Source organism: Melopsittacus undulatus, chromosome 3 (genome assembly GCF_012275295.1).
Source record: "Melopsittacus undulatus isolate bMelUnd1 chromosome 3, bMelUnd1.mat.Z, whole genome shotgun sequence".
Taxonomy (NCBI): Eukaryota; Metazoa; Chordata; class Aves; order Psittaciformes; family Psittaculidae; genus Melopsittacus; species Melopsittacus undulatus.
In genome coordinates, this window is record NC_047529.1 from 67480049 (window position 1) to 67498989 (window position 18941).

General features: G+C 40.8%; 1 protein-coding gene across 3 annotated transcripts in view; it reads left to right on the plus strand.

Moving 5' to 3' along the window:
• Positions 1 to 496: 496 nt before the first annotated feature.
• Positions 497 to 18941, plus strand: part of TPD52L1 (TPD52 like 1) — a 52101-nt gene continuing 33656 nt past the window's right edge. The window contains exon 1 of one of the 3 annotated variants that reach the window (XM_031054043.2): positions 497 to 648. In XM_031054043.2, coding sequence (XP_030909903.1) covers positions 630 to 648 — 19 coding nt within the window. In that variant the 5' untranslated portion in view covers positions 497 to 629. The remainder of the gene's footprint in view (positions 649 to 18941) is intronic. The other 2 variants (XM_013130487.3, XM_031054042.2) reach the window with 2 other exon arrangements.

Sequence of the window (18941 nt, forward strand, 5' to 3'; positions counted from 1 at the left end):
AACTGTCCTATCTTTGCTACTTCTGACTCTTAAGATAGAAGCCTCGGAGTCCAATATTTAAGATTAGATTTCATATTAAGAGAAGCAAGAGTCCATGCAGTTAGGCAGTAAGGAGGAGAAGGGCACTTAAGAGCAGCTCTTCTTTCCCACACCGACCTCACAGGCATGTTCTTCTTTACTTGCAGCTGCAGTAGATGCGAACTTGCCCGACGGGACTTGCAGACACCTGCTGGGATCAGTCTCAGCCCTCCCCGGTAGGCCTCAAGGGAAGGCCCGTCTCCACGAAGGTGACGGCGGCAAAGGTTGGCCGAGTCTCTGCCCCCGCGAAGGGCCTTTCTTCGCTGCCACCCTCCGCAGGGCTCCCTGCTGCTGGGGTCCCTATGCCCGCTCCCCAGTGCCCCCCACCACGGCCAGGCTTGCGTCTTAAGTGAGGCGACCCAGGCGGGCCCAGGTGAGCTGCGCCGGCGATACCCGCGCCTGGCCCACAGATGGCGCTGTCCGCTCGGCCCGGCCCGGCCCCGCCCGGCCCGGCCCCCTTCGCTCGGTGGGGAGCAAAGCGGCCGGTAGCCCGTCGTAGCTGTTAGCACTACAGAGCCGCAAGTCTGGCGGACAGCAGAGCCCCCAGCGCCATGGAGCCGCAGGCACAGGGTGAGTCTCGGCAGCACTGAGCCCTCCGTGGCTGCTGCTCCCCCACCTCGGGAGAGGCTGAGCCCGCGCTGCGGGGAGAGCTTTGGGCGAGTCGCGACCCGGGTATCGTCCGCTTTTCTGGCCAGGGCGCCGAAGAGAGGAGCCCAATCTGGGGTACCCGTGAGGGCTCTCCGGTGCCCGCTGGCTGCCGGCCACCCGGACTTGCCGTGCACCTTGCCCTCCATCCCCCCCCGGGCTCCCTTTGGCTTTCATTATTACTCTACATGGTTGGGGTGGTGGTGTTCTCTTTGCTGCTGCTGCTTTAAGCGTGTGACTGTCGAGTAGCAGGGATTCAACTTCGCGTTAAGTTAACCTCGGCGGGAGTGGGGTGTGCAGTTGGTCAGAAATAGCGCCTGCCGGACCGCCTCGGGATGTTTCGGGCAGATCGCCTGCACTGGCTCTTGGGGGGCGGCACAGGACCGGCCGCACCGCAGCCCTAGCCTTGGGAGGAGGCTGAGCCGGGTCACTGGCGCCTCTAACAGCGGGGCTGCGGCCGCGCTCCCGCAGAGCCCTCTGCCGGGGTCAGCCAAAAGCGGGGTCTGCTGAAGCGTGTCTGAGGCTCTGCCAAACGCTTCTGTCGTTAGCTTAAAATGAACTTTTTCTTTTGCAACGATTATGATTATGTTAGTTATTCACCTCTCTCTCTGGATAAAGTTGATTGGCCTCAAAGAGCAGAAGGAACTTTTTACAGAAGGTTTAGATGATGTTTGGGTCAACCTAAGGTATTTAGCATACAGAGGTCTTGCTCACCTTTAAGGTCTTGCTTCTATTTTGGAATCATAGAATGGTTTGAGTTGGAAGGGAGCCCAAAGATCATTCAGTTCCACCACCCCTGCCACAGGCAGGTACACCTTCCACTAGACCAGGTTGCTCCAAGCTCCATCCATCCTGGCCTTGAACACTGCCAGGGACAGTGCAGCCACAGCTTTTCTGGGCAAGCTGTGCCAGTGCCTCACAACACTCACAATGAAGAATTTCTTCCCAATATATAATCTAAATCTACCCTTTTTCAATTGAAAGCCATTCCCCTTTGTCCTATCCCTACATGCCATTTTCCTGAAGAACCTTATAACTTGGCCCCACGTGTTGTAAATCAACAGTATGAAGCAGGTAGTACAAGTATTTCTGAGAAAGCATGATGTTTAGAAACCATTTTATATCATCTCTAAAACAGGGAGATGAAGTTAAGGGGGAGACATATGTTTATTGAAACTAACTGACAAAATAGCTTTCCAGAATAGTTTTAAACTGCCTTAAACGAATACACATAAAAGAGGCAAATGTTGATTGCAAATATAGTTGTACATAAAGGAATATGGTGGGGAAATTTGAGTTCATGATTCTTGTGAAAGAGAAAGCCTTTCCTGTGCTATCCTAATGGATACATAGCAGAAGCTGATTGGCAAAATAAATAAGTCTTTGGCTCATTTCCCAGGATTTTTAAAAGTCAGTTTTAAGATTATAGCATAAGACTTATTTAAACTACTTTTTCAATGGGAGCTCCTGTTCTTCATACAGGAGCTTCATATGTGAAGGATTTGATAACTTGTTTTTTTTTATAGCACTGATGGAAAGCAGTATCTGATTCTCATTAGCCAAATAGTGGTGTATGTGCATGTGAACTTTCTACCTTCCCTGACTGGTAAGATGAGTAAATATATTCTTAGTAGGCGTTAAAAATTCAAAACAATAAATGTATTTTGCCAGTGTACATTTTGATTAGCAACTCTGTTAGTACCACAGGTCTTTATTAACTTTTTCTTCTGGATGAATATGTATTGGCTAGTGAGAGACTATAAAAGCATTCTGTATTGCTTAATGTCATCTAATTAGGCATTCTTAGCCCTTCATTTTTCTGCATGCAATGAAGGAGCTCGGGCGCATTTTTTGTTTTGGTTTTGCAATCTTAAACTTAGTTGACAGAAAGACAGATATAGGACTTTTCAAGGCTGTACTCAGCTGAGTCACTTTTTTCTTCTATTTCTCACCTGTGTGTTTTATTTCTACAGTTTTTCAGAACAGTCGCCCGTTACCTAAAACTATCTTTCTTACACTAACAATACAAGCTAAGATTTTTATGGTTAGTATTTGCATGCCAGCAAACCTTTGTACCAAAAGGTCCCTTTTTCCTTCTAGATTTAATTCAGTGCATGCTACTGCAGTTATGGAGCCTTGCTGGCAAAAAGCATATAACCTGTATGTGTCTAATGCAGTTGAATTAACAATTACGTACCTGCCCAGAAACCTGAATTCTTCAACCCCATTATGTAATTTGCAGAGCATAGTTATAGCAGGTTACTAAAAGAATAGTAACAATTTGCTTGGGGGGGAAAAAAAAAAGAAAAAGAAACCCAAAACACTCCTGAGTATCTGCTTAAGCAGCAGGACAAATATGTATGCATTTTAATAAGTTTATGAATTGCTTTTAAGGACCCTTTAGATGCCCACACAGAAATGAATTCTGAATGGTTTGTTCCAGTGTGCTCTGCTGGGGGATTTCATTTGAATTGAAAAGACAAAGTAAAAGCTATAAATTCTAAAGCTCTGTTGAATTTTTCATATTTAACACATTAAAGATTTTCATCAAAAGGGCTTTTCTACATGATTGTGTTGTTTGTGCCATTTTACTTTGTCCTGAAGGGAGGCTATGCCTGAGTGGATCAATTTCATGTATAAGAAATACACACATGCAAATAAATGTAGATTTCTCCAGAGCAGGAAAGTAGTTGTCAGCATTTTTAAGTAGCAGCATGAATCAACCTTATAAATCTTATCTTAAATCTGTGCACATCAAGAAGTATTATTACATGTAACTGTATCAAGATAGAGGTCACAGCTAACATCGGGAGTTTCTGTGTTGTTCAAGGCACCACACAGCATCTGAGCATCTGTCTGTACTCCAAAGACTGTAGAAGTTAAATTCTCTGCTTTTTATCTTAAAGTAGTAGAGACAGTTCATAGGCTGAAATGGTATTACTGTTACACTGGAGTATATTGAATATGTCATGTAGCATTCACACTAACTAGATGAGATAGTCTACCAGACAGAGAGTAATAGTAATTAATGTTAAAATTGTTTTCTAAAGAAATAACCACATGTTCCATGTGCAAAAAAAAAAAGTAATAAAAATCATAAGTTGTACTTTACATAAATTGTATCTTCAAGCCTCTGAGTGCTTTTTTCTTTGGTTGCTTTTTCTTCTTAATGGTACTAGGGTTAGCTGCTGTTTTCCCAGGGTCAGCTATACTTATGCTGGCTGCTAAAAATTCCATAAAAGCATATTTGTTTTCCTTCCTGTAGCTGTCAGGCATTTTTAAAGTGAAGAGTTTGGAAGTCTGAAGAACAATGTTTCTCTCTGAAATACAGGAAGATCAGAACTGTGTATTCGCCTCTCATCACACTCATTATACTCCAGGTCTAGATTAGCTGACTATCCTGTGTAGTCCTGTTTTTGAATTTAAAGCTGTGAATGTCTCTAATAATGACAGTGCTGTTGGTATCTTCATCTGAGAATCGATGTGACTTTTAGCACTGAAGCTTTGTTTTTAATACATAGCTCTCATTTTGCAATAATTCTCCTTTTTTTTTTGTATGCAGTTATAATTGTACCTTCTCCTTTCTGTTGTGCCTTCTCATGATTCTTACCCTCGTAAAGCTTTGGTGTGTAATGTTCTGCTCTTTGCACTTTTACCTGCCCAGGTAGCTTAACCAGCTTCTTGCATTTTGTAGTGTCTGAATGGTGTTTTGAGGCATCTCCTGTCCTAGCTGCTATTCTTCTTACAGCTGCTTCTGATATCTGTTCTGCATCTTCTGTTAGTGGTACATTGTAGCTGTAATAGCTTGCTGTGACTATGCTTATAACTGTAAAGTATTGTAGTGAGAGGTGTAGCTAGTTCAGATGTTAGGCAATGGCAGCTCCTCAAGACCTGTGTCTTACAGCACTGCACTACTTTCCTCTGCTGTGTGCAGCTGACATGTGCCATCTGTCATCCTAAGGCCAGTTCCATATGGCATGCAAGGTTATGGAGCAGAGAGGCAGCACCTAGGCACATGCTATTTGGCTAGAGTTTATGATCAGAAGAAAAGTGTTACAAGTCACACCATCAGACCAGTGGCACCTCTCATCTTGCAGTCAGATGGACTGAGGTCTCCCCGATGAGATGCAGTAGTAAGGAGGTCTTGTGTTCCTGTGATGTACAAGGCTCACCAAAATAAGGCATTGACAGCTTGGGCAGCATTCTCTCTCCCTCTTTCTCGTCATTAGCTATTCACGTAGTTACTAGTATGGATATGAATCTGGATAGAGAGTCTGTTTCATAGTGGGAAGTTGGGAATATGGAACACACAGAACTATTAACTTCATTGCAGGAACCATGTGTTTTGGACATCGTGCCAAAGCACAGTCTTGCTGGAAAGCATCTTCCCTAGCCTCATGTTTGAGGTTGGTGGCTTTAGCAAGGAACACTGACTGTTTTGTTCTGTGTTCACCTTTCCCCTAAGGGCATAATAAAAATAGTAGTTTGGGGCTGATTTAGTATAATTGTTCTGTGTAAAGAAAATCCCTCTCTCATTGGGTAAGTCCATCAGCGCACAGGTTGGTCAGTGTTGATACATGTGAGAAAACAGGAAGGCTGGGGCAAGTGGAACCTTAGGTTTTTTGCCCAGCAGTAGCTGCTAGTTCCTTCTATTGTGAGTGGTCTCTTTTATATTCCCCAGCTCTCTTTGCAAGGAGAGTGCCTGGCCATACATGCTTCTGAAGCTTCAGGTTTCACTCTAGTTATCTGGGAGTTGCGTGGTCTCCTTACTGTGCTCACCGCTGCTCTGCTATGGAAAGCAGAAGAGAGGACTTCACAAAGGGTCAGGATGATACTGAGGTAATTGAACCACCCAGTGATAATCTGCATATTTGACAGCATGGTGGAAGTCTCAGCTGCTCTGTTAATAAGATTGCATGAAGATGAGGTCAAGTGAAAATGGTAGGGTTGTAATTTATAATAGGATTCTTTAATATTTAACAGGAGTGCACAGTACTCAAGATAATTACTCTTTCATCCTTTTTATACTAAAATGAGGGAAAATATATGCATGGAATGTGTTGCTGGGTGTATCAGATTTTAAGCAAACAAATGTCTGAAATCAAATGCCATGTTTCTGTTTTACCCTTTTGAACTTACACTGCTTTCAGCTTTATGACACTTGTCACAGGATGAAATTCAGTTTGCAGAGGCTGAGAAAATTTGAGTGATTTCAGGCTACACATGAGAACTGAGAACAGAGGATGGTAGGATTTGGAAGAGCTGTAAAAGAGAGACATCCTCTACAATCTAAGGCCAGTCTCACGAGGCATTGTAACTTTACCAGTTTTACAAACATGAGCATCTAAAATACAGAACATGTGAAAACAAGCACATCAAACCCTAAACCAAGTTTTTTTAAATTCTTGCTCTATGTTTACTCCTGTATCTTCTTATTTTCACAGGACTGCTGGTCTGAGTCCTCCTGTGAGGTAACACAAGTACAGTCTGAGTCTGATATCTGTCAGTGTTCTTAAGTGCATTAATGGAAAGATGAGTCTGATGATGCTGTTCTGCTTCCTTAATTGTGTAGTACAGTACAGAGATACGTGGAACTTTTGAGGTGCTTTGCTTAGGCTATGTGCTGCTTGAAGGTCAAGGATTGATGGCAAAAGACTGCAGAGGTGTTGAAGTATGTTCTGTGTGGCCATATTTAAAAATTTAGATATTGTTTTGTAGCTTGCTTTAGCATAGTCCTGTAATTTGGGTTTAGAAAGACTGTAGTCAACACTTTGTTTCAGAAAGTGTTTCAAGGGTAAAATTAGACCTGTCTTACTAATCAGAAGATACCTCTTGGGGTACTATATAAATATGACATCTGGTCATGCTAGTTTTATCTGGTTTTACTTTATCTCATAGAAATGCACAGTTGCAATGCCAAATTTTAGAAATGTCTGCTGTAGTCGTATCACTGCTCTCGAAGCTGAGCATTTTGGCTACTGTGTTCTCTAAACCCACTGAGTATGAGAAATGATGAGAAGGGACTAATAAATGCAGATTCTAATACCAGATGTCACACTTCTCAAAACTTTGGCCGTATTAGTTGTTTTTTTTTATTCTCTAGGATAGAGGTAATGCTGCTTAGCCACATTTGAGATTCATGGATCAAAATTATATTATAATAGCAAACTATTAGGCTATCGTCATCATACTTCTGCATCTGTGGCCTGGTTAAATGTCACAGGCAGGTAACTGCAAAAGACACAGTCATTTAGCAAGTGCTTATACCACACTTTAGCACTAAATTTCCTTTTGTTTCTCTTGTGGTGTCTCATTCCCTCTCTCTTGCACTTTGCTAAAACAAGTAGAAAGTCCACAGTGAGGTTCTCTCTGCAAATGCTCTTCTCTGAAAGTGTAAAACAAATGCAAGAGCATGACATACATAAAATGATACTGCCTCAAGTACCATCTTACCATGATGATAAAGGTCTTAGACTGAGTCTTCCATTTTTCCTTTTGAAGCAAGGAGGACTATTAGGAAAAAAGTGTTTGTTTCTGGGTTTTTTTGTTAGTTTTCTGGGATTTGGGTTTCATTAAGTTACCCTGGTATCACCGCTAATTTGCCTCAGCATGCAGTTATCCACCAAGAACCTAGTCAGTAAAGTGTTCTGAAGTAGTGAAAGTACTTAAAATGTGTCAAGGAAAGCAGTCACTTTTAAACTTTGCTGTTCTAAAGGCAAATTAGACTTTTGATGTTTTTCTAAGATAATAGAATTTAAAGTACTTGTAAGAGCAACAGATTCCTCAAATGCAAATTCAAGAGTAACATTTAGTGTATCACAGGAACAAAGGTTCTAGTGGTGCTTTTGGCTGAGAGAGATAAAGAATTATGCTCTGAAAACATTTTCTATATTAATGAAGGAATAAAATGCCCATAGATATGGTGTTGGTTTTCCCTAAAAGGTGTACAAAATGTTTTCGTAGGAGGCAGTGCAGTTCGCTTTCCTGTGCTTTTTAGTTGAAAGGGCTACTTTTGTTTGCTGGTTAATGAAGTTGTTAGGACCTGATCCTAACCAGGTCCTGCTCAAACTCTTCTGAAAACCATTCATTCTTTTTTTTTTTTTTTTAATTTCCCTTTGTCCAGCCTGATTTCTGACTGGATTTTGCTTTAACCTGTGGAAAAGCCTTCCTCTTTAGCCATCCAAATACAAGCTGTCTCTTTTAGTATTTGTGCCACACTTCAAAATTGTATTTAATAATTGCCTAATAATTAAAATTACTAATTTAGAAATAGTAAGAAAGTATGGAAAACATGACTGAAAACTATTTATGGTGCTGATTTAAAAGGCTGTATGATTTATATTCTGTAAATATTTATAAATTGTGGCTGAAGGGAGGTGCTCTCCATGTTTGCTTCTTCAGTAATAGATTAGGTTTTTCTGTGTTCACCTCTTTGTTTAAGTGTTCTTTTTTTCACCAGTTTCCTCAGCAGGAAATTGCCTTGCCACCTGGGTGGAACTAAGGTGATGCGGGTTTGTGGTTACAAAAGGTTGCTCATAACCATCTTAAAGTTTTAAAATACCTTTACACAGTTTCCTTTAAATAATTGTATTCTTTGTGTTTTAGGTGGATTTAGTAATAACTTGTCCTGCTGATGCTGGCTAGGCATTTTAGGTGCTTATCTAATTCCTCTTTCTATGTTTCACACTGTAATTAAAATGTTCTTAACTCCACTGAGTAGACCACAGGTCACTCTGGAAAATCCTAACGTATTTTTAGAGAATTATATGGAGCAAATGTATTTAGTTAGAATACTTTCTGAAGGCCTTAAATTCATTGTGTTCTTTCTCTGCTGGATTGGTGCATGCTAAATTTTTATTAAAAAGTGATCAAAGATAGCTGTATTTAAACACAACCAGATTTTCCTTATAGACAAGTAAAATGTGTGTACATTACAGAGTTAGAGGGGCAATTATGCCAGGAACAGAAGATTATCTTCTGCTCAAAGTATTTTAATAGGCAGATGGCAGCTATTAACTTATTACTGTGGGAGGAAGGAATCAAAGTCATAATCAGGGAGAATGATGTTTGTCATGTAATTAAACTATCGAACTGCTGCTGTACACTGCAGAACCGAGGAAGCCATGTGGTCTTGCAAGAGTAAATCCTTCAGTTGTGTTGTGGGTCAGGTGGTGCAGAAGCTTTGATATCTAAGAAAAGATAATGGTAAAGAAGGAACAATTACTTGAATAGCCTGATTAAAAAAAAAAGGCTGCTGAATAATGTCATTCAAATAAACCGAATCACAATGTGGTTTTGGTTTTGAAGATTTAAATAAGGTCTTTGTAGAGTTAAATAACAGATACTGTCAAGAAACTGGAGGTCAAATACTACAGGCAGATGGAAAAATGTCTCCCCTTGTAGTTTTAAATTGCTTCAAAAATAGAAAAGCATAGATAATGAGTAGTATAGATGTAGTGTGCATTAAGCACAAGGAATAAAGAAGGGTATGTAATGATAATGGTTTATACCCATTCAAGAGAGAGTCAAATATGGGAACTATATTTAGACCTAGATCCAGAATTTGTCTCCAAATGTGCACAGAAATATGGAGCATGAACACATCCTGAAAGAGGAGCAGCAATATTCTGGTCATAGTTATGTGCTGCACATGGGAATCAAGGGCAGGGAAAGGGTAAGAGCGAATAAAATTTTTTAACAATTAAGTTGAATAGTGATGAAGATGTGAATGGAAGTTATTAGCAGAGATGCAAGTGTTCTGTTTTTTTTTTTTGGGAAAGTTCATTGTCATCCTTATTAAAATCTTGTTACGTAAGGTAGTAGAAGAGCAAAGAAAAGACAAGAACTGTCTTCTAGACCTTAAAGTACAGATGTTACAATAGGTATGGTAACAGATTGGATGATCTCTATGGATTAGAGGGTTAAGTGATGTTCATGCCATTGCATGTGGTCTAATGAAACCATAAGGGTGTAGGACCTCATGCCATGTACTTAGTTAAACCCCTTCCTTCTCTTACCACTTGGCCTGCCATCAATGTGTCCAGAGCAGCTGTCAGAGATGCTGACCCTGTTTGGTTCAGGGCTTATCTTTCCTACTGATTTTCAAGCAGTCAAACCCCACTTTGTGTCAGCTGCAATTCTGCCTGGTATTTGAAGGTAAACCAGGGACTTCAAGGATTGAGACCATACGGTGTGGCTGGAAGTGCCAGTGTCTGTCTCCTGTTCTGCTAAGTAACCTCCACTCCTGCAGCATGGCCATTTGTGTAACCTAGGCCAACTGCAGAGGCATGCCTCTTGTCTTCAAACCGTAACAGAAGGAAAGGCCAAGAAACCTGTTTCTATGGGAACAGATATCCAGGGCCCTAAACCCCAGATGTCTCCACCCACAGCCTCACCAAGCGAACATATTTCTTGCTAATGGCATGCTACAAAACACTGAGTGGGCAAAGTTACAAAATTAATGATGCCAAAAACTCTGAAGGCCTTAACATGGAGCATAATGTTAAGAGCAGAATAATAAATAACTCATTTCACAGTTCAGAGTGCAGACAAAAACAACCCAACAAAAACCAACAGGGAAAACCAAATGAAACTTTGAGCTGAACATGCCTGGTTAGATGGTGGTGTTCTGATTGAGAAGAATTTTATGTGGCCTGTGTCCAGGGAATTTGTTACTCTAACTCCATATTCCAGGTTTATCAGAACAACCCACCACAGCAATGAATACCTACCTGTAAGGCAGTGACCTTGCAAGAAGTGAGGTGGCACAATTTAGAGCTGCTTTTCAGTAGATTTTCAATATGTGTTTTAACAACTAAAATTCTGTTATATTTCAAACAAAAGGCCTGTGCAAGGGAGGACATGGCCTTTCTCTCTGGTAAAATTTATTGTTTTCAAGTAATATTAATATAAATGAGCTTTATTTTCATTGGTTTTAAGTGTGTATGCAGTTGTGTTACAGGTAGATGCATCCAAGAGTAGGTCAAGTTTGTTTAGGGAAACCTGGAGGAAGTCTGTACTGTCAGATGATACACCCTTAGGAAGGCAACAGTGCAGGGGTACAAAGTAGCTAGAATAAAGAATGTGTCATGTACCCACTTATAATTGTTTCCTGTGTATTTCCCCTAGTAAGTTTACAGGATCCAAAGCGACATGTCTGCCTTACTTATTAAGATGGCTGGATAGAGATGTGGGAAAGAAAGTAACCTGCTGGCTGCAGTGGTTTTGCTCATTTTTTAAATTAGACCTACAAAGATCTTGTTAGTGATGTGCTTTATTATCTAAAGAATACAAATTATAGCTACTTTAAGAATTTGTTTTTTAAATAAAAATATAATTTTATCACTTCTTGCAGCACAGATACTTTGTTGGAAGTTAATTGCGAAGGCTTGTCAGTTTAATTATACTGCTGTTAGATTGCTATCTAGTGATATACTTTCGCACCTGGCTTTAGAAAAGTACAATAAACTGATCCTTTCTTAGGAAGGAAAGGTTATTAAATCCTGCCATTAAATTTCTGTGATTTTGATTGTGAAGTAGATGTGTGAACTTAATTACAGAATTGGTGGGATCTCAGTCACTTCTACCAGCTGAGAATGGGACCCAAGGTGCCTGTCTATTCTGAGATTAGAAAAACGTACCTTTTTGTATTTTTAGTATGAAAGGGTGGGTTTAAGAAATGTGACTGACAACTTCCACCTCTGACTGCCAGCATTTCCATGTCATAGCTCTTATCTTCCCCTACACTGCTTTTTCTCTGGCCTGATTATATATGATTTATTCCTTCATTTGTTTTATGCAGTCTGTTGCAGTTTCTAGAGTACCTTATTTGTAGAGAACAAGTCTCTTTTGTGACTCAGTGTCATCCACTTTCTCATTGCCTATTTTCTCATTGCCTATTATTCTATCATGACTTCATCTTTTTTCTCTTTCTATTCTGCCTGAAAAAGGAAAAAGAGATGATAACCCTTCTACTTGTGGCATCTTTTTCTTATCCTTGACCTCATGGAAAGTTGTGCATAATGATCACTAGAAAGCACAGTAAGTGGTACAATACTGTCATTACTTTCAGTATTGACATGATAGAAAGAAGCAGATGCTGTCTTTAAACTGTTACATTTCACAATAATTGCTTTGAATTTCCATAGCTACAGCTTAGAAAGCAATGTCACCCTTGTCTTCCCCAGGCAGGCAGCATTATTATTTTGTAGAAAGAGAGCTAGCTATTGGATAAAATGCGTGAGGATTGTCTTGCATTTCTGGACATTTCATATAAGTATTTTTTTGGAAGATCAGTTCTTGGATTGAACTTTGGTAAATACTCTTAGTAAATTATATATTTTATTTCTAAATTTGCTTACTATGACTGCTATTCTCACTTTCATCCACTGCACTTCTGCTTTTAGTATGATTATCAAGCTCCTTACCAATGTGTATGGCTTCTTGGTGCAGTGGTCAAGCTGTGAAATCTATTTTCTGCCAGTTATTTGTGTGCAGATTGTCTCTCTTCACAAACATAGATTGGCATCTGTGTCAATGGCTTTTGGAGGAAAAATAACATATAGAGATCCCCAACGTGTGATTAATTTCTTTTGATTTTACTAAAACAATTTAAGTAATTAGCACACTATGACTGAATGTTTATCTAGGAGCTTCAAATAAGTGTTCCTTTGTTTGGAAACCTGCCAATCTATCTCATAGCTGTGGATAGATTTATTAATGCCTATTTTTTTCAGGGGTTAAAAGTTGGAATGGGAAGGCTTAGGAAAGTCCATAATGAGCTGCTCCAGGACAACTGAGGCCACTTATGTTGAGATGGTAGATTATGTCCTAGAGCTCTTGAACATTCAAAAGCTGTTCTCTCTCTCTCCTTGACACTACCCCTGACCCAAGCTTTACTTTTACGAGCATGCAGGTAGAACTGTTTCAGTTCCCTGCACATAAAATGGTTGGTAATTTGACAGTAATTATGCTGACCAGGCATATACTTGTGGCTTCATATGGAAAACTAATTTAGCTATTGGAAAATGTTTCACTTTTAAATTTTATGCTCCTGTATTTTGTTAGAAGGAGCCTTAATTGAGAGTTAGGAAGTAATAAATGTCTTCCCTAATCCTGTAATTTAGGAGAAAAAAATATTTAAATTAATTTTACAGCTTCCCCAGACTTTCAGCTGGGGGGAAGCTATTGGGAAAACAGAACCTTGAAATGTTACCTAGCCTGATTTACAGCTTCCCAACAAGCTTCTTTTAGTAAGCAGCTAATGATCATTTGAATACTATTATTTAAAAGAGTGCACATTTAAAGAAAAAGATGGGTATTGCCTGGAGGTAAATTGAGGTTCGCTGTAGAAGCTATCATATTCCAGTGCTGCAGGAAAGATTTGCTTTGGTCATCTAATCAAAACGCCATTCTGTATTTTAATTCCTGTGAGAAATTACAGATTATTTATATAATTGTAGTAATATTATGACTAAGTGTAGATACCTATTGTAATAGTTATCTCCATAGATATATACTATGTAGAAAGATTTAATTCCAGGTGGATTGAAAACTAGTTAAGTTCCTTCTATCCCCAAAGGAAAAAGTTATAAGAGCTAACGATAAGAGCTATGTTATGTGTTCAAACTGCAGGAACTGTATGTGTAAATTGAATGTCTGTATATGTGCACAGACAAATACCTACATTGCTAAAGTGCAGATTTAGGGTTTTTTTTCTGAGTGAAGTACATAATTTTTGGAATTGGACATACATGGTGAAGAATAAAAATGCTGTGTTATTTTAAAATTCTTAGATGCCTAAAATTTTTAGATGCCTAAAAATGTCACTCTCTAAAGTGTAGAAAAATACTCAGATTCTAGGACTTGGCTCTAACTATTTGGCTGAATCAACTCATCCTTGTGTGCATTTTCATGAATTGTTAGATTAACAAAATGTGTAGCTAGGTTAAACACACTAAATATGATCCTGCCTTGTTCCTTGATTCTTAGAGTTACTCATGTGGTTAATTCAAGACATATCACCAATCCCACTGAGCTTTTGTATTCTATTATGCTTTGTACTTGGTATGTCTACAACCAATATCTGAAAGATCTGTTTTCTGAGCTGCCTAGTTGGTAAGACCTTACAGTGGTGGTTAAGAGGAGGCTGTGCTTCTTGCACAGGGTGGAAGGAGTGAAAATATTTTGTAGTCAGCATCTACTGGCAGTAGGAGCTGGTTTGCTACTAGAATCATTACAATTCTTAAATATATTGGTATCAACTGCTAAGGGAAGTCCCATGGGAAAGGGTACTAGGTGGTAAAGGGGCTCATGATAATTGATCAGCATTCAAGGACCACTTCTTCCAAGCTCAGGATCACAGCATCCCAATGAGTAGGAAATCAAGTAAGGGATCTAGGAGACCTGCGTGGTTAAACAAGGAGCTGCTGGGCAAACTCAAGTGGAAAAGGAGAATCTATGGATTATGGAAAGAGGGGCTGGCCACTTGGGAGGAATATAGGACAGTTGTTAGAAGATGTAGGGAGGCAATTAGGACAGCTAAGGCCTCCTTGGAAATTAATCATGCTAGTCGGATTAAGGACATTAGAAAGGGCTTCTTCAAATACATAGCAAATAAAACTAACACAAGAGGCAATATAGGCCCGCTGTTGAATGAGGTGGGTGCCCTGGAGACAGAGGATATAAAGAAGGCAGAGGTGCTGAATGCCTCCTTTGCCTCTGTCTTTACTCCTGCAGACTCTCCCCAGGGGCCCCAGATTCCTGTAGCCCCAGAAGGAGTCAGGACAAAGGAGGAGTTTGCTTTGGTAGATGAGGATTGGGTTAGGGATCAGCTATGCAATCTGGACATCTATAAATCAATGAGTCCAGATGGAATGCACCCATGGGTGCTGAGGGAGCTGGTGGAGGTCATTTCTAGGCCACTCTCCATCATCTTTGGTAAATCGTGGGAAACGGGAGAGGTGCCTGAGGATTGGAAGATGGCAAATGTCACACCAGTCTATAAGAAAGGCAAGAAGGAGGACCCGGGTAATTATAGACCGGTCAGCCTTACCTCCATCACTGGAAAGGTGATGGAACAACTTATTCTTGACTCCATCTCTAGGCATATCAGCAATGAGGGGGTCATTAAGAACAGCCAACATGGTTTTACCAGGGGGAAGTCATGTTTGACCAACCTTATAGCCTTCTATGAGGAAGTGACTAGGTGGAGGGATGATGGTAGAGCGGTAGATGTGTTTTTTCTTGATTTCAGTAAGGCATTTGATACTGTCTCCCACAGCATCCTCATAGATAAGCTAAGGAAGTGTGGGCTTGATGATCAGGTAGTGAGGTGGATCAAGAACTGGTTGAAAGGAAGAAGGCAGAGAGTTGTGGTCAAAGGGGCAGAATCTAGCTGGAGGTCTGTGACTAGTGGAGTCTCTCAGGGGTCAGTGCTGGGACCAGTGCTGCTTAATATTTTCATCAACGACCTGGATGAGGGAACTGAGTGTACCCTCAGCAAGTTCGCTGATGACACTAAACTGGGAGGAGTGGCTGACACACCAGAAGGCTGTGTTGCCATTCAGCGAGACCTGGACACTCTGGAGAGTTGGGCAGGGAGAAACTTGATGAAATTCAACAAGGGCAAGTGTAGGGTCTTGCATCTGGGGAAGAACAACCCCATGTACCAGTACAGGTTGGGGGTTGACCTGCTGGAAAGGAGTGAAGGGGAAAGGGACCTGGGGGTCCTGGTGGATAGGAGGATGACCATGAGCCAGCAATGTGCCCTTGTGGCCAAGAAGGCAAATGGCATCCTAGGATGCATTAGAAAGGCTGTGGTTAGTAGGGCAAGAGAGGTTCTCCTCCCCCTCTACTCTGCCTTGGTGAGGCCGCATCTGGAATATTGCATCCAGTTCTGGGCCCCTCAGTTCAAGAAGGACAGGGAATTGCTTGAAAGAGTCCAGCGCAGAGCCACAAAGATGATGAAGGGAGTGGAACACCTCCCTTATGAGGAGAGGCTGAGGGAGCTGGGTCTCTTTAGCTTGGAGAAGAGGATACTGAGGGGTGACCTCGTCAGTGTTTACAAATATGTAAAGGGTGGGTGTCAGGATGATGGAGCTAGGTTTTTTTCAGTGATATCCAGTGATAGGACAAGAGGCAATGGGTGTAAACTGGAGCATAGGAGGTTCCACGTTAACATGAGGAAGAACTTCTTTACTGTGAGAGTGACAGAGCACTGGAACAGGTTGCCCAGGGAGGTTGTGGAGTCTCCTACGTTGGAGATATTCAAGGCTCGCCTGGACAAGTTCCTGTGTGATGTACTCTAGGTTACCCTGCTCTTGCAGGGGGGTTGGACTAGATGATCTTTTGAGGTCCCTTCCAACCCTCGGGATTCTGTGATTCTGTGAATTTTACTGCAGGTTCCTGTTCTCCTTAGAGACTGCAGAACTAACAAGTTGTCTTAGAGTAGTTAAATGTTACTAGCATGATTTGTTATGGTTTTGTGTCTTGTGGTTGCCTGACTTCCTTGAATCAAGTTAATACTATTGTTCTGAGGCTGTGCTGAGCTCCTTCTGGGTAAGGTGCTGTAGGAACCTCACAGAAGGTGTGCTTTGGTGGAATGGAGGCTGTGGTATCTGGAAGTACAAACTTGGACTTTTTTTTTCTCTTTATTGTAAAACAGATTTTATGAATGACCCTTCCTCCCTGTCTGGTTTCTCTAGCATGTCATCCAAGGATGACCTCATCTAACATTCTCTTTGTCTGTGGAATCACTTTAAATCTTCTCTACCACTGAGTGTTTTATTAAACTTTTTTAAGAGACTTCTAACTCTGTTTGAAATCTAATACCAAACTCAGTGGTTATTTAGAGGGGAAATAGGGACAGGAACATAAATTTAAGAAAAGAAACCCCAAATCAACTAAGAACAACAAAGTCTTGTGTACCTGGCTGTGCAATTGTTTGAAATTGTGGATGATAAATTCTCTAGGACATAAATCACAGGGACAAAGTTTCATGTTTACATTCTCAGTAGGTGGAAAAAGTTGAGGTCTCTTCTGCCAGATGAAACCTGTTTTCTTACTAATGTGTTCAGGGCTTTTTTTTTCTTCCTTTCCTAACCTGAAGACAGGTTAGAGCAGTGGTCTGTGATGGTAGCCCCAGACACTGGTGATGATTAAAAACATTTAGGACAGATTAAAAAAATTAGTTTTTGTTGCTCAAGTGGGGAAAAGCGACTGAGAAGTTCAGATGACCTAGCATGAGAAATGAAGCATGTTACCTATGCTGGTAGACCTGGCTGAGGACTGACTGGTCAGTCATAAGTGGTGAGAAGTGAAGCTGTCTTTGGAAGAGTAGAATGACAGCAGAGGGTGAAGTCTGGGACTGAAAGCTAGCAGATGTGGCTGGAAAAACAAAAAGGATCATAAAGGAAAGATGGACACTGAGGAGAAGAGGAGAACAGCAAGGGAAAAGTGAGAGAGTAGGTTGCTCGTGGTAGTGCTGGTGTGAAGAAGTTTCAGAACTGAAACTGGCAGAAGACCATGACTCACAGTATGGTTATGTTCCGACTAAAACTGTGAGGTGGCTGAAGTGAAGTCTTTGCAGGGGGACAGTGATCATTAGGGAAGATTCTAGTAGTGGCTTGAGCAAGAAAGTGGAGACTGAAGGATCAGGTTGTATTTTAGATGACTTAGACTAGAAGCCAGAGATAAGAATTGGGAAATGGACGGGCACTGGATGAGGTTGCAGAAGATCCTGCCAAAGATTGATATGCATGTGCTATTTTGGAATGAATTGTGATTTCAGTTCAGTCTTCAAGTTTGAATTTGACCACCGGGTCTAATTAAGTGTTAGTTGTCTTTGGTATTTTGGCTCATGCTGGTTTCCATCTTAAACTGTTATCCAGCAATTCTGGCCTCTTTACCTAGCCAATCCCAGACTAATGCTGTCCCTTGAGCACAGATCTGCCTTTTTATTAGCTCAAGGATTGGTTGCTCCAAGATTACATCATCTCACATCTACCCTAACAATTTCCCTAAGGGTTTCTAGTCTTATCCCCGTTGTCTCTGAAGTTCTTCCTGGTATTTCCAAGAGGTGTTCAAAGAAAAAGACTGCTTTCAAGACCATGGGGACTAAGTTTAGCCTGATTCCCACAGCAACACTATTAATCCTCAAACACATATCGAACAGTTGTATTTAGAGATGGAGGGTTGTTAATAAAGGTGATTTGAGAGTATTCGTGCTGAACAAATGTGCTTTTCTTTTGTTGTGACTTCAACAGTTGAGGTTTTCTTGGCAAGCTGCTTTTGGGTAATAGCTAAGGTGTCAACTACTGTATGCTTTCATGTTTTAAAACGGTTTGTGCTTGAGGGTGGTGTTCTATTATTGCATACCATGCCAGGCAGGGGTTCAGCACCTATGTTGCTGCTCTTTATCTTCCTACTCAGGGGAGGTTGTAATTAACAAGGTTGAGTTCACCACGTTGTGCTCTGCAGTGAAGTTGATGGTATGAATCGAATCAGCTCTGTTCTGTTAAATAGGAGGAAATCCAGGTACACTGGGGGACTCTAGGTGGAAGAAATGAGAGAGAACTGGAGGGAGTTTTGCTTTCTATATGAAAATACAACATATTCAATTTCAAGTTGTTGAATACTTCAGATTTGCTGTTTGTAACCTCTATATCCTACTGCCAGAACTTAACAAAGTTAAATTCTAAGTGCCATGTAATAGAGTATACAGGCCTCTGTGGACCTAGGAAAGGAACTGCTCTCTTATGTATTAAGCAGTATACAGATGTCAGGAGTCAGCTGAGATGGCAGATTACTCTGCTAAAGAACTGAAATACAGGGAAAAGTGCTGCCCCAGATGCTGTCTGGAGCAGAATTTTCTTCCACAACAGAAACAGATTGAGAAATTTAAAACAAGTCCCCAGAAAATCAGAAAGTTTTCTGTTACCTTATGTTTTGCATTGTTTTCTTTGCAGACAATGAAGAATAGGAGGCTATTAATGGCTGGAACCAAGGCAATCATTCTTCTCTTTACTGAATGATTGGGAGATAGTATATATTTTGTTTTCTCTATATTATACCAGGCAGGCCCAGGTCTCACAAACATTTATGTACGTGCTTATTTTGGTTATCATGCATACTGATCCTGGTCTTGTACATGTAGAAGAAGAAAGTAACTGGAGATCCAGTATGAATGTTGACCCTTCACAAGTTTAGATTAGGCAATA